Genomic DNA, 15,674 nt, shown 5'->3' with positions numbered 1-15,674 from the left:
TGCCCTAGATGTCAACTTGATCATCTATATTGACAAACTTTAGTAGTCATAGATATTTTCATGAAAAAGGGATTGAAGTTCACAAAACATATCATTATGAATATAAAATTCTATATAGAACTTGTCATGTTCTATTTTGTATTTACTTCTTCCTTATATGTACCCACACTCTATTAATTGTAGAGCTCTAATTTATTTTGAAATGATCCATCCTTTAAATGTGGATTCTTGCTTTGAACAATACGAGTAAAAAATATCTTTTCATTTTGACAAAAAAATTATGATCTCCTTTATTTGTTGTAAATTTATTATTTGTTCTGGTTGACCTTTAATTACTAGTTTCACTTATAGAATTGAATTGGACTATCAATATTTTCTCAACTTGCATTATGATTGTAAATTAGAATTCATATTGTTTAATGTCACAAATTAATGATAGTTTTTGTCTTGTTGTCATCTTTTACAAACAAGACTTTTTGGTGCTCGCAAACTATTTATTTTAATATATATCTACAAAGAAAATTCATCTAGACTCCGTGAAAAGGCATTTGATCTAGATTGGGTAAATTATGATATCAGTGATGTGCATACCTCCATAGTGGGTCCCGAGTACTAGTGGAGTGGCTATCACCTATAAAAATATCAATTGCCCATTGTAGAAATATTTTTATCCAAAAACACATTATTAAATCTTTTATTACTTTTCTTGGTCTTTTCTACTTGTCTACATTATTTGTATAATTAATTATTTAAAAAATACATAAAATGTGATTAAAATTCTATACATACATATTTATTTAAAATCTTCATGTTTTGCTGACCAATCATTATGTGTTTAAATTTTTTTGTATATCAACAATCATTTAAAAGATAAAAAATATTTAGAACATTATAATTTCTTACAAGTACTAAATTGTCTCTCAAGGTGAGAAAACCATTATGATTTGAACTTCTCTATATATTTTTTCTGATCGATGTTTCCAATCATACTCTATAATGAAATCCCAAAACTCAAATCACACTATCATGAACCCTAGAAATCTAATGACTGTAACTCCAGATAATCTCAAATAAAAGATAAAGATTAAAAGGTGCATCCAATACCATGCATAGTCAAAAATCCAAGTACCAATTCAATAAAAGAATCCCACAATTGAGTCAATCTTTAACAAGAAGCAATACTGAATTATTTTTAATAAGAAGCAACACTGAATTATTATATAAAACAACAGCCAATGTTACATATATTCCAATATCTATTACAGACCATCTAAGAATTTATAAGAAATCCCATAAATCTCCCCCAAACAAACAATATAAACACCTTATAATCTCTCAAGGCACACCAAACTTTATACATCATTTACCTCCTCCAATTCCAAGCACTGTTGGGGGCTCTTAATCACTGTAACAGGACATGCAGCATTAGATATAACATACTCACTCACACTTCCCATGATAGCTCTCTTCAACATCCCCATGCCTCTGCTCCCCACAACCAAGCAATGAAGCTCAAGATCCACCTCTGCTCTGCAAAGCTTGCCTCTTGCATCACCCCAATAAACCTTCAAAGCCACTGTCAGATCCTTTTGACTTGCAGCCAACCTCAGCTGCTGAAGTATATCTGCACTAAATTTTATGCCATATTTGAGCATGATGCTTGGATTATCAATCTCCTCTAGAGGAACAAGGGGAGCTCCTTCCTCCATCCACAAGGCACCCTCTCCATAATCAACATCACTGTTTACATTTATCAAGAAGACTGTATCTCCATGTCTGGCAAGATTACTGAGAGCCCAATTGAGAGCATACTCACTGCCTGCTGAGAAGTCCATTCCCACACCCACATGCCTCTTCATTTTCAGGTACTGGATTTGAATGAATACCCCCCAAGTCAATCAGAATTATACTTACAAATAAGTTTGTCAGGCTGAAATATTCCTTGGATGGGGGTCTTTGAGCTGTATTAATAAGAAACATGGGCCAACTACTAGTCCAAACCAAACAGTCTGTATGCTTTTAACTTAACTTCTTCATGCAGCTTGCTAAGGCAAAACCAACCCTTCTTTGTCTGTTTGGTATCACTTTTTTCTTGTGGTGGGCCAAGGCCATTAAACCTGCATCAACTAGATAAAACTCTTTTGGGTGCGAATCTTGTGGGAATTCAAGATTTTTTAGGGTTGTTATTATAGTGTTTGATTTTGTAAAGGTGGACAAGTCAGATTCCATTAAGGGTAGACGTGCTGTTTGGATAATTTATTCTATTTTCCCTCAACCAGTTGCTTGCGTCCAGGCAAAACTACGTCCATGTGCTGCTTTAAATTAGCTCTATTTATTATATTGAAAGCTTTTGAGATGAACCCGGCTTTAAAATGGTCAATGATGATATTTTAATTATTTTCACAAGTCTTCTAATTCACGATTTATAATGAAATATTGCCATATACTCAATGTTTTGTTCCTCTTAAAACGTTTTTGACTTTAGGGTTATGGATTGTCTAGAAGACCATTATCATTTATGTTTTGTACAAAGTTTATTAAGCTTGAAAAGTACTATAGCTATTTGAGAAAATTTTATTGTAAACCTTATTAAAAGAACATTATTCTAATGTTGTGAATGATGGTTGAAAGAAGATATACAATTATGTTTTGGTAATTCTTTTGTATGCAAATTATCTTTCATTCACATTATGTCAAATTATGATATATCTATTAGGATTTGATATGTAATTTTTGAGTCAAATAATTGACTCATATATCATGAGTAGCTTTTCACAAGAATTCATATCTCATGAGAATGAATGGTAAATTAGCACGGATTGCATCTAGGTGATTCTCACAGAGGTAAAGCATTACATCCATGTTTAAAATGGAGTCGTAAGTTGGGATGGATGACCTCCATGGAAGGCCCAATGTTTCATCTCTATGAGCATCTCCTAGATGTAATGAGTGCTAAGTGTACCATACATAATTATGAGAGATGAGTTCTTGTGAACCACTACTCAGTTTGACTTTAAAACTACACAGTTGAATCCTGATAGAATTTATTTTCATCTTCAAAGTGTTGTAGTATCTTCTAATATCAAGAGAATTGAAATTGTAGTTGATTTAGAACAAGGTTTTGTAAATTAGTATGATAGGAAAATAGGATTAATTTTTTTTTTAATCGGTGGCATTTCAAATTTTTTAAAGTTTATGATTTTGGAAAATAAGTCTTGCATGGAAATGTTGTGTTTTCTTTTAGATTGGTTGTGTTAAAACATAACAAATGAATAATACTTTTCTATTTTTAATTATGTTTAAATTGAGATTCTTGACAATATTAAGATTATTATGTTGTTAAGGTAGACTAATAGGCACGCGCGTGCGCACACACACACAAATATACATACATACATACATACATACATACATACATACATACATACAACACATACACACACATAGTCCTCATTATCTAATACCCTTTTGGGGTCTATTCTATCCCTTACACTCCATCAAATAAAATTCATGGAAAGTGGGAATCAAAGGTCATGTCATCATCATTGACCTTGTTAATAGCTTCATAACATTTCTTTAAAAAAAATATTTCTTTGAAATTTTCTCCAAACAAGGAGAGTGAAACCCCATAGAAACCCTTTTCTTCTCAAGCACAATTTTTTCTCATCTATCTCACGAGTTGTACTATATGATCTCGACATCAAGACTCCATAATATATTACCAAAGAAGTGTTGTCAAAATGGTCAGCGCTCCCCTCGGGATTCGTGACAAGGGACTAACCGCCTCCCGTGCGATCCATATCTCTACAGTTTGTATTGGACGTCGACAGATCGATCTTTTGATGCAATGTTAAACTGGGCCAACAAATGGTATTAGAGCGTTGGGTCATGGGTTCGAATCCCCTTGGGTAACGATGAGGGGGAGATTGTTGGCAAAATGGTCAGCACTCCCCTCGGGATTCGTGACAAGGGACTAACCACGTCCCATGTGATCCATATCTCTACAGTTTGTATCAGACATTGACAGATCTGTCTTTTGACACAACGACAAATTGGGCCAAGAAGAAGATATCTTTCAAAACCATTAGAAGAATAAATTTATTAATAACTCCAAAGGAGTGGTTATTCAAGTTGAAAAGGACTGATAATGCATGACTAGCAAAGTCACATCTATGAGCCACCATAGATAGCTGCTACCCAAGGGTAGGTGCACCAATTTTGTGGACCAAAAAGTTGCCACTTTACTTTTTGGCCCCCATCAAAGCATATCATGCTAGCCAAATATGGCATGTGGACTTTATGGAATGACCAAGCTTTAGGCTGATTAGACTAAACCAAAATGCTCTAGTGTGCTATTTGGCTTGCATGCTTTCAAAGTGTCAGAGCCGCTTGATGCTTGCCACCACACCTGCATGATTCCTTAAAGTCTCCCTAGCTGCCATCTCATCTATTACTCTCAAAGCTCTAAAATTCACTAAGCAAGTGCAAAGGGCTCTCAAATCTCTCTAATTTCTCTCTCGTGCGTAGTAAAAGTGAATAGTAAATTTTCAAATTTGCTAATATAGGCCTTCGAAAGCCCTATTTTTCACCGTCTCAGTCCCTTTGGGACCATTTTCTCCTCATTTTTTCCTATGCTCTCCATTTTGAGTGTCATCTTTGCCTACTAGTTTCATTTCTTCTTGCTTTTCCTTTGTCTCTCTGGGTCATTTTCTCTCTCGCTCTCTCTATTATTCGATTCATTGGTGTCTTTTGGTCTTCACACTGACACTATTTTAGCGCCACTGTGAAGAGGGGCAAAATGTAGACGCCTAAATTTGATTAATCTAATTTCAGCTATCTCAAATGTCTTTAATTAACTAATTACGCATTATTTAATTAATTAGTGTTCCCTCCTTCTAGCTAATTAATTTTGTTAATTATGCTATAGTCCCCATTTAATTAATTATTTGACAATTAGAAATCATTTACTTAATTAAAATCACCCCCTTTCTTCTATTAAATAAATCAAATGCATAATTTGATTATTTAATTCATTTTGTTCTTTCTTCCTAATTCTCTTATAGAATTAATTAGTTAAATTAATTAATTCTATTTTCCCAATTGTTTCCTAACTCTAACCCTCATATAACCCTTCCTCTAAACCTAACCCACCTAGCTAACCATAGGTTTTAGTCAGCCTTATCCTCTTTCCCTCCCCATATGTCTGCACATTCTCAAAATATCTTGGATTTCCCATGGGGCCTTCAGTGGCTAGGCAATATTATATCACATGCATTCATATTGAGGGGTTTAATATCCCAAAAATGAGGCTGCAATATGTTGCCTATCGGTGAAAATAGGGGGGTTTTTAATTCTGGCTATGAAAAAATACAATATCTGGTGAAAATAGGGGGGCTTTTAATTCAGGATGTGTATTGGGAGGGGGTGACAAAAAAGGAGTTTAGGGCAATTTTTTTGAAAATAGGAGGATTCTTTAGTATGCCATGAGCACATGTGCTATAACCCAGGTTCACTAAGTGAAGCCCCTATGAAATTTCCTAATATTTGGGGAAATTTCCTAATATTTGGAGAATTTTCCTCAAATTTAGAGAAATATCTTAAATATCATAATATTTGAAAATGTCTTCATATTTGAAATAGAACCTTCCTATTTGGGTGTCTCTCTCTGAAATAGGCATGTGCATCCTCAAGGACACATGTCATTCCTCCCTATGACACTTGTCCTTCTCAAGGACACATGTCATTTCCATCCATGACACTTGCCCTTCTTAGGTACAAGTGTCTCATTTTCATGCCTCCTCATCTCTCGGCCTAGCCTACTTAATCCCTTCCATTTTCCTTTCAAATAATCCACTTTCATGCTTTCATACCACCATAATGTCAACTTGTTCACTCATGTTTTGCATTCATTATCATTTTAGCATCCATTTTGCATCTAATTTAGCATAATATTCATCTTGCATCAACCATCAATCATCATGAAGTAAAATCGAGCATCTTGTTAACAACAACCAAGAAGGAAAACTGAGAGGGGGGGTGAATCAGTTTTCACCTGATTATAAAATTTAAGCACAATCTCAAATCTTAACAACAACATCAAGAATAAAGATAAGAACAATGATACCACAACACATAACACCAAGATTTTGACATGGAAAACCTAGTTAAGGGAAAAACCACAATGGGAACCTACCCAAATTAAGATGATACTCTGTAGTAGTATGTGTAAATATTACAATGGGGAATGCACATGCATTTAGGCACACTGCCTAGAGCTCACTGCTCAAAAAGAGATGACCGAGAAGGCTACAAACCTCAAGGAAGGTTCACTAGCTTAAAAGAAGATTCAGATTACAATCTAGATTACATGAACTGCAAACATAGCATCTCCTTATGCCTGATGATAGTTCCAGTTAAGCACATTTGCCTGCCCTGCAACAATCTCTGCTCAATACACCACACAAAGGATAAATTCTCTTATGCACCACATATACCACTCTTTGATAATGCAAACACACAACATCGACACCTAAATTACATTACTATATCACCTATATATACAATTCGTCAACCCTGACTACAAGGTTGGCCAAACCCTCAAACCTCAACTACAAAATTACATCACATGATACATGTGTGAACCACCAGACCAATATAATTATATAAATGACATAACATGGACCTAAATCAAATCTCCAAACATGCATCACCACTGGAAATGTCGCCAAGTTCAACCGCAACACGCTACACCACCAAGAATATCGCATAACATGAAGAATATCATCAGATCAACAAAATCACCAAGAACACACACAAGAATCAATTCAGACCACCAAGAAAAATATGATACGATCAGGAAACACCAACAAGCACATTAGAACCATCCGAAATAGCTGCACGAACACCACTTATGCAAATCTTCATTGATCAACAGGCTAGCTCACAGGAACACTTAACAACAACAATTCAAACTGGAAAGGATAACTTGCGGAGAACTAAATCATGAACCATATAAACTAAAGAGACACATGAAGATAAAAAACATTCTCCTAAAACTACAACTAAAGATATGATCATACTGGAGCTCACAAGAGAAAATACCAAACTCTGCCAACCATTGTATAGAAGGCTTGGACTACAAACTGGATCAAATAATATGATCAAGCAATCTCCCGGATCACTGAAACTAATGATGAATGAATTATTACAACATCCTAAATAGATAAACCAACCATATCAACTCAATACAATCATCGGAACACCAAACAACACTCTACAATATAGGAATATGTTGAGATCAATGACAACAACATATCCTAGCAGCAACAATATCCATCAGTCTCCCCCTTTGGCATTGATGGCAACATATGAATGTAAAAAATGATCAATGCAAAGGAAATAAATCAACATCAACAATTTGTAACAAACTCCCCCTAAGATCATGCACACAAAGCTCCAGAGAAAAAGCAGTTTTTCACATGACTCTCTCCTCCTTTGATAGCAATACCAAAGATAGAATACAAATCATTCTCTCTCCCCCAAAACTCATCTTTTAAGAAGGATAAACCCACAACTAAAAATCTGAACCACACACTGACTACTACGGCTAAGTAGAAACACCAACTCATCAATCCAGATAAAAGGATAATGCTCTGACATCCACCAGATTGATGCAAATCCATGCATCTAGTTCTTAACATGAGGGGTAGAGACCCATAACTTGTCTTTCAAATAAGCAAATGTATCTATAGGAAAAGGCTTAGTGAAAATATCTGCAATCTAATCCTTTGTAGATACATATTCGAATCTGACTTCCTCATCACTGACTTTCTCCCTCAAGAAATGATACTTTATGGACACATGATTTGTTTTTTAATGGAGCACCAGATTCTTTGAAATATTTATAGCACTTGAATTGTCACAATATATAACATTAGGCTCATCATATATAACTCAAATATTCTTCAACATCTGCTTCATCCAAACTACCTGAGTATAGTTACTAGCAGCAGCAATGTATTTAGCTTCAACAGTAGATAAAGATACACCATATTGTTTCTTACTGGACCATGAAATCAACTTCTTTCCCCGAAAAAATGCTCCATTGGTAGTTCTCTTTGGGTCATCAACATCACCAGCCCAATCAACATCAGTATAGGCACATAGCAGGAAATCATCATTCTTCAGATACCACAAACCATAGTCAACAATCCCCTTAAAATATCTGAAGATCCTTTTCACAACAGTAACATGAGTCTCTTTAGGATCTGATTGAAATCTATCACAAAGGCAAACAACATGTTGTCTGTATTTCTAGTATTGGGATTTTTCTTCTTTCATTCCGCTAAAGTCTGCAAGGGTTTAGTACTTCATTCTGCCTCTGAAGGGTTATTTTTTTAAGGGTTTAGGGTTTTTGCAAATTCACCTTTTCCATCTTGTAAGCTCTGCCTTCTATTTTCTTGTTACCTTTTTCCACTTAAGTGGAAGGGTTGGTCCATTGTTAGAGAAGGGGTCCCTTTTTAGGTCTTTGCCTTGGCGGGATATACAATTTCTTTTGATTAATGCCCTTTTCCTAAGTCTTATTTCATTTTATTTTTGTCCGTCAGGTGTTGTAAAGAACATGCATCTTATTGTTGATCCAATAGTTGGCATTGTTTTATGATGCAAAGATGTTTGCTATTTACCTTTCGCAAAGCAATGAAAGGGCGGCAGGCCCGAGAGATAGAGTGGCTTGTGAGTTAAAGAATGTGAATCTCCGAGATGATCTGACGGTGTGCATGGTTTTGCATTGTGAAATAACAAGAAGTTTATCATTTACGAAGCAGTGAGAGGATGGTGGGCCCGGTAGGTAAGTGGCTCTTGATTTTAAAGACCGATTGACTTGAAGATGATCGGGCGTTGCGTGTTGTTTCACAATGGAAAGTAACACGAAGTTTACCCTTCACGAAACAACAAAATAGAGCTAGATGTGACGGGGTGGATTAGGTGGCGATGCAGCTGAATGCATGACTAAGAAAGAAAATGATTTGTCAATGGGACACGTGGCTCCGACTAGATTTCCGGATTGGTCCGTTTGAAAAGGTGGCAATGTTGGTGAAATTCACGGTTTAGTGAGGCATGTGGCAGTTCAGATGTGGATCCCGACAGAATTCTTGAGCTAATAAGTGATGGCCACATGGAGATATTAGCTGACAGTGAGCAGATGAGTGAATTTGCGAAGAGGGTCCACTTTGAAGACTAAAGACCGATCAACTTGAAGTTGATCGGACGCTGCGTGTTGTTTTGCATAGTGAAGGTGCAAGATGTTTACTCTTCGCGAAATAGAGAAAAACCACTAGTGGTGGCGGTTACACATGGTTAATAGGACAAGCAGTCACGGTGAAGGCTAAAGTCCAAGTGACTTGAAGATGATCCGATGATGCTCATTGTTTCGCATTATGAAGATGCGCGAAGTTTACTCTTCGCGAAACAGCGAAAGGATGGTGGGGCCCATTTCTAAAGAAGGATGACACAGGTAAGGTAAAGAACATGCACATCTTGCATGATTCAACTGTTGGCACTTTTTTGTGATGAAAATATTCATGAAGTTTACTCTACATGAAACAGCGAAAAGGCAAAACACTTAGAAAATTTTTGTGGTCCATTGGAGCCATTTTTTAATTCAATTATGAATTAATTGCCGAAGCATGTGGGTTAATTGTTTCTAATCAATGCTTAGTTGCCATAGTAATCTTCACGTCAGTTGAAACTTTGGCATAAATTTGAAGAATCTTGTAGAGGAATCAGTGCACAGAGCAAAATTTTTCAAGCAACAAGTAAGTTTCTGCAAATTGATTAACAGTTACATTTGAATTGGTATCACTAGGTGTTTGATTTCTCAAGAAATTTGTCAAAGATTTAATTGAAATAATTGTAATTCTGAGATGGCACCATGAAGAGATTTCATGGGGAAGGTTAATTACCAAGAGAGAGCCATTTGTGATGACTTTTTAGAGAAATTAACTAGGTCCACTAATGCTCCAGGTAAAATGAAAGAATTGGTGCCTAAAGCTTCTCGCCTGAGAATTGGCGATGGCCTATACAATAAAGGGAATTGGTTAAGGGATCCCTAGATAGGAATATCAGGTTTGGGACTTTTTAAAGTGGGTTTTAGCCAAAGAAATTCCCTTGCTCCAATGAATAGGGTATGGGAACTATATGTTGGGAAGCTCATAGTCGCTGGGGTCTTCATGGACATGGACCTGTTAACCCAAATTGCTAATAATTATGATCCAAATACCAGGACTATAAAGAATGTAAATGGCGAGTCTCTAATTGAAATAAATGATGATCAGTTCAGGATAGTTTTCATACTCAGTGAGGTATCAAATTATTTAGAGCCCATCAATTTTGAAACACTTGCAAAGGTCTATGATGCATAGAGAGACCACCTCAGAAATGGCCCCTTGAAGGAATTCTTCGCCAAAATAGGAGGACTAACAGCTGTAGGCCCTAGCACCATGGAACCATTTTCATTAAACTTATTTACTTTGAGGGCTAAATGGATGTATTGGTCATTATGTCAGATTTTTGGGGAGGATGCAAAAACTACTATGCCAACCCACTATATGCTCATGATAGCACAAATTTTGAACCCATCTTTGGCAGTGACTTTTGATTTTGCACCTTATCTCACTAATGCCATTCATGAGGGATTGATAGGGATAAAAAATGCTAAGGTAGACAGACTTTTTGGATGGTATTCTCTCTTGATGCACATGTCTATTTAAAGGTGCTAAATATTTTGCTAATGAAATGGATCTGATCAAAGAAAAAGATGGCGAGGAGATGCCCGTTCAGTTGTGGAGCATAATTTTGTCTTGGGATAGAGAAGATGCAAGTTACCTAAAGTTTGATAGATGTTTCACATCTAGGCTTAGGATCCTTTTGTGCCCACAAAACCCTGGGATTCCTAAATCTCTCCTTGAATTCCTTAGGCCTAAGGAATTTTCTAAAGACATCAAGATTGTGCATAACTGGGGTGACATATATTTGTACCCTGTCTCCACTATGTTCAGAGTTTTTGGTTTTAGAGGAACTCCATATTTTCTCCCATATCAAGTCCCATTGAAGATAGGAATTGCTGAGGTCTTGAGGCAGATTAGAGGCTTGCAAGAAGCAGAGTTAACAAATAGGGGGAAAGGAACAATTTTCCCAACTATTACTATGGCACATTAGTTTGTAATTACCAAGGGTGGTTGGACACATTTTGATGATTTGTTTCGGCCATACAGGTTGTCTACTACAGTGGCAAGATTTTTTGACCCAGAGGGTTTCTTTAATGGTATGTTTAAGAAGAGAGCTTTATGCAAGGGTAAGGCACACCAGTTCCATTTTCCTGAAGATTTGATCAGAAATGAGTTCAATTTAGATGAACAGGAATTGAGGAAAGAAAAGTGGATAGCTTTTAAGAAAGCTCTGGACTTCATCCACCAATTTGATAGTAGCTATGACCCCTTGGCTAGTTTTACTCCTTTTGAGGAAAAGGTCAAGTTTTTGATTCTTTATTTTGAAGATTTAATGCAAACTTTAAAGGAGAAGAGGGAGGCTATATTAAAGAATGACCCTGAAAAGGCTAAACTTGTCTTAGCTAAGCCTGCATTTGCAAAGGCAGTGCCCCCAGGTGATTATGTGCTACACAAAAGACCTACTTATAATGTGCTAATGCCAACAAAAGGTGAATCTTCCTCAAAGGGAAAAAGGCCATTAGTAGATGTTGTGGAGATCCAAGACTCTCCTAAAAGGAAAAGGGTAGGAAAAGAGGTACAAACAAATGAGCCTTTATATTCTCCATCTCAATCCCCAATCCATGTAGGGGATAAACATTTAGTAGCAGAGCAACTACTTCAATTAGGAAGCCTTGGGGAAATTGCTCTCACTTATGAGGAGTTGCAAGAAGGAATGCCTAAAGAACCAGCAAGTGCCCAAATGGACCTAACTGCAGAGGACTTTATAGGAAAAGAACTCGACCCTGTCATTAATCAGGCCAGTGAGGAATTTTTGGCAAATGATAGTTTCATCAAAATAGGATCCTTCTTGCAGTTTGTTTGGAGGAGAAATATATGCCAGTTCAAAGAAAGATGTGAGACAAGGAAAAGTGAGAATCCTCACAAAGATGCATTTGCAGTTGAAGGAGATGTAAAGCAAGGAATGTTGACATAATTTGGGAATATTACCCCATAACAAGGGAGGAAAATGATTGCAGAATCAAGAGTTTTGATTCTCCTTGAATGGGATATAGCAGATGCATTAGTGCTTGAGGCAGTACGGAAGGAGACAAAGCCCTTGGAAGGAGTAACTTATAGCAATGATCATGTTTCTTTAGTTATGTGGTCACTAAGGAGGGAAGAGAGCAAAAAGAGGAAAGACACCTTAGAATCTAGCTATCTCGGAGGCATGATTGTGAAGAGAGTAAAGGACACAAGGGTAGTGGAGGCTACTGGCACAATTTTGGAATCAGCGAAATTCAACATGGTTGTAGCTGAGAAAGAGGCTAAGGAAAAGGTTGATCTCCAGGTCAAGTTGGAGGTTATCCTAAAAGCGTACAATGATGCCCAATCCGAAATAGCTTAGAGGGATACTATGATTGCTAAATTGAAGAATCAAATAGTAGGGTAACATCATCAAGGTGAGTCTTCTACATTGATGATTGCCTCTCTCCAGCTAAACCTCCATCAGCTAGTCCAATCATTGAGTTTCCCTTGTCCCCTGTAAATCCTGGTTTCCAATCTACTGAATCTATTCAAGATAAAATGGAAAAATTGAAGCAGGCTCAAGCCATATTTGCAAGAAAATATGAGGAGAAGGTCAGGGGAACAATTTTAAAGTTTTTTGACACAATAGGGGCTTCTATTGTGTATATATATATATATATATATATATATATATATATGAAAAGAGTTTTAAGCATGTTGACTGATTTGAAGGAAGACAAGGCTACTCTGGAACCAATTTTAAATAAATGGATGGCAAGGGAAGTAGACTTGGAACTTATGTGCTCATCCTATGAAGAGGTAGAGGTTGATGCCACTATTAAATCCACAGGTGAGTTGGTTAAAGGTATGTCTAGGTTAGCAGAAGGAAGCGCTGGTCTAGAGAGAAAAGTAAAATTGTATAGGAAGGAATATGCTAACTAGAAGTTTGAATTATTTCCTAGGGGTTTTGTTAGTTCAAGTCAGTTGAAAGATGAAGAAGTATGGCTTGGTGAGTTAGGACATAAATTGTCTCAATAGATAAATGATGTTATCAATTCTGATGATACATCCTTATTCATTAGAACAATTGAGGAAATTGAAAAGATAAAGTCACACTATAATTTTTTGGAAACTGAAGTTCAGCAATTAAGGAACACTTGGAAAAGATTAAACAAGCTAAAGAAGAAAATTGTTAGTTATTCTTGGCCCAATGATGACGTATTTCAAGGATGGAAAGACAAATATATGGTGCAAGAAGCGAAGGATCAAGAATAATCAATTGATGTTGCAACGTTGTAACAACCTTCAGGAAGTTAGGGATGAGAGTGATTTGTAACATCTTTCAACAGGGAATTACGGTTGTAACAAACTATTCCTAGGAAATTTCAAAGCTTGTATGCATCCATATAATTATAAATGGATACCAGGACTATTGAAAAGATCATCACAAGAATTTGTAAAGAAACTCTACCGAAATATATTTAAGGTTTTCTGGTTCTTTCAGAAATCACCTTGAGTTATGTACGATTTTCAAAATGAATACTAATATATAGATCAAAGCATTTTGAGCCTAGATCTTTGTTGTCTTCTTGTGTGCATTCATTAATTTACTAGTTTTTTATAAATAATCTAGGGTTATTTGATTGAATAGGGTTTGCAAGGCAATCTTACAGACATGTTTTAGGTTTTTCTCTCAAGGAGGGGAATTAAATATATGTGAAACCTTTCTGTTAGTAAATCAATTGTTTTCTGCTTGAATTTGATGACTGGGTTTTAGCATAAAGAAAATACTTATATATATGTCAACCATATATTAGGTTGATAAAGCCAAAATAATGAGATATATGTGAATGTTTAGATTTGGAATTCTTGTTTAATTTGGGTGACTCTGTAGCCTGGAATACGCACTGATATCATTTGTGGAGTTTTTCTATCTTCCTTGGGGTCAAGACTGAAAATGAACACATTTTTTTCTCTTTAGTTTCAGTATTGTTGAGGTGATGAGGTTCACAGGTTTCTAACACTAGTTTACTATGGATTTAATATTATAATTGTGAAAGTATTCACAAGAGGTATACCTAGTTAAGCTTAGGATAAGCTTAAAGTGTAGAAGGTTTCATATAAACCTTGTTATATGTTAATCTAGACTTTGATTTTCTTATCAGTCTCTTCACATGCAACAGAGGCTTTAATTTTTCTTACAAAGGGGATAGGGAAATCAAAATTTGAGAACAACACAACATGCATAATATTTGGTCTATTCTGAGTTAAGTACAATAATCTACCAACCATAGATCTATACAAAGTCTGATTAACTTTCCGAGATTCATCATTCTTAGATAACTTGCATCCAGCCACCATAGGAGTTCCAACATGCTTAGAGTCAGCTAATCCAAATTTTTTCAATAGTTCTTTCACATACTTAGATTGAGAAATGAAAATACCTTTATCGGTTTGAGTAATCTACAATCCTAAGAAGAATTTCATATCACCTGTCATAGACATCTCAGATTTCTTTTGCATATCATCAGAAAACTTCATATTCAAATCATCATCTCCGCAAAAAATGATGTCATCAACAAAGACTTCAAAAATAAAAATGTTATCATTCTCAACTTTGAAAGATAAATTACTATCAACAGTACCTTTACAAAATCCCAACTTCAACAGAAACTTATCCATTCTAGCATACCAGACTCTAGGGGCTTTCTTGAGTCCATACAAGATTTCTTCAATTTGCATACCATATCTCTGTAGCATCGTAAAATGTACACAACTTGCTAGAGTGGTACAATTCCACAATTGATTTAGCACCTGCCTTAGTGTGTTTTGGATCTTGCATTTATAATTCCCTTTAAGCATTTAATTAATTAATTAAATTAAAACTAAATTCATATTTCATCACTCCATACATTATAAAGTTGGGCTCTTTACCCTAAGTGTGCCCCTTTGTATTTTATTCCTCTAATAAATCATTAAATCATAAACCCTAATTATGTCTCATTTCGGCCTTTAAGACTTGATTTCGCATATCAAAACACCTCAAAATTAGCTATAACTTTGGGATTCACTGTAATGTCATCATATCTAATGGCCCTGAAAATTTGGTAAAATATTGGTCGGACTATTTGCAAGTTATGCATAGTCCCCGATATTTGTCCTGAAATTTTGGGAGCATAATTCTATGATATTATAATTCTTAACCCCAATAAATTGGTAGAAAATTCAAATCCTAGGTCGGCCTAAAGATGGAATTAAAATCTAGGGTTTCATACATAAGAGCTCTCTTTCTTCATTTGAAGGCATCTAGGAAAAAAGATTTTGGAGAGATCACAAGGAGCCTTCTATATAGGGAAAGAGAAGATCTTTTGGAGTCTTCAACAACATTCAAAAACATACATCAAGCATTCATCAAACATTCTTTCATCAATTGGAGGCTTT

The 15,674-nt window shown here is 35.8% G+C and overlaps 1 protein-coding gene across 1 annotated transcript; it reads right to left on the bottom strand.

Annotated features, from left to right (window-relative positions):
• Positions 1-1,164: 1,164 nt before the first annotated feature.
• On the bottom strand, positions 1,165-1,950 carry LOC131043624 (universal stress protein PHOS32). The gene has a single exon (XM_057976860.2). It carries the CDS (start codon positions 1,857-1,859, stop codon positions 1,353-1,355), a length of 507 nt encoding a protein of 168 aa, XP_057832843.1. The 5' UTR covers positions 1,860-1,950; the 3' UTR covers positions 1,165-1,352.
• Between the last annotated feature and the right edge of the window lie 13,724 nt (positions 1,951-15,674).

Source organism: Cryptomeria japonica, chromosome 1 (assembly GCF_030272615.1).
Source record: "Cryptomeria japonica chromosome 1, Sugi_1.0, whole genome shotgun sequence".
Taxonomy (NCBI): domain Eukaryota; kingdom Viridiplantae; phylum Streptophyta; class Pinopsida; order Cupressales; family Cupressaceae; genus Cryptomeria; species Cryptomeria japonica.
This window is presented reverse-complemented; position numbering and strand designations above follow the sequence as displayed.

What these genes read in the sequence shown, in the direction of transcription:
- LOC131043624 (XM_057976860.2), bottom strand. Translation starts at nt 1,859, where the DNA reads ATGAAGAGGCATGTGGGTGTGGGAATGGACTTCTCAGCAGGCAGTGAG.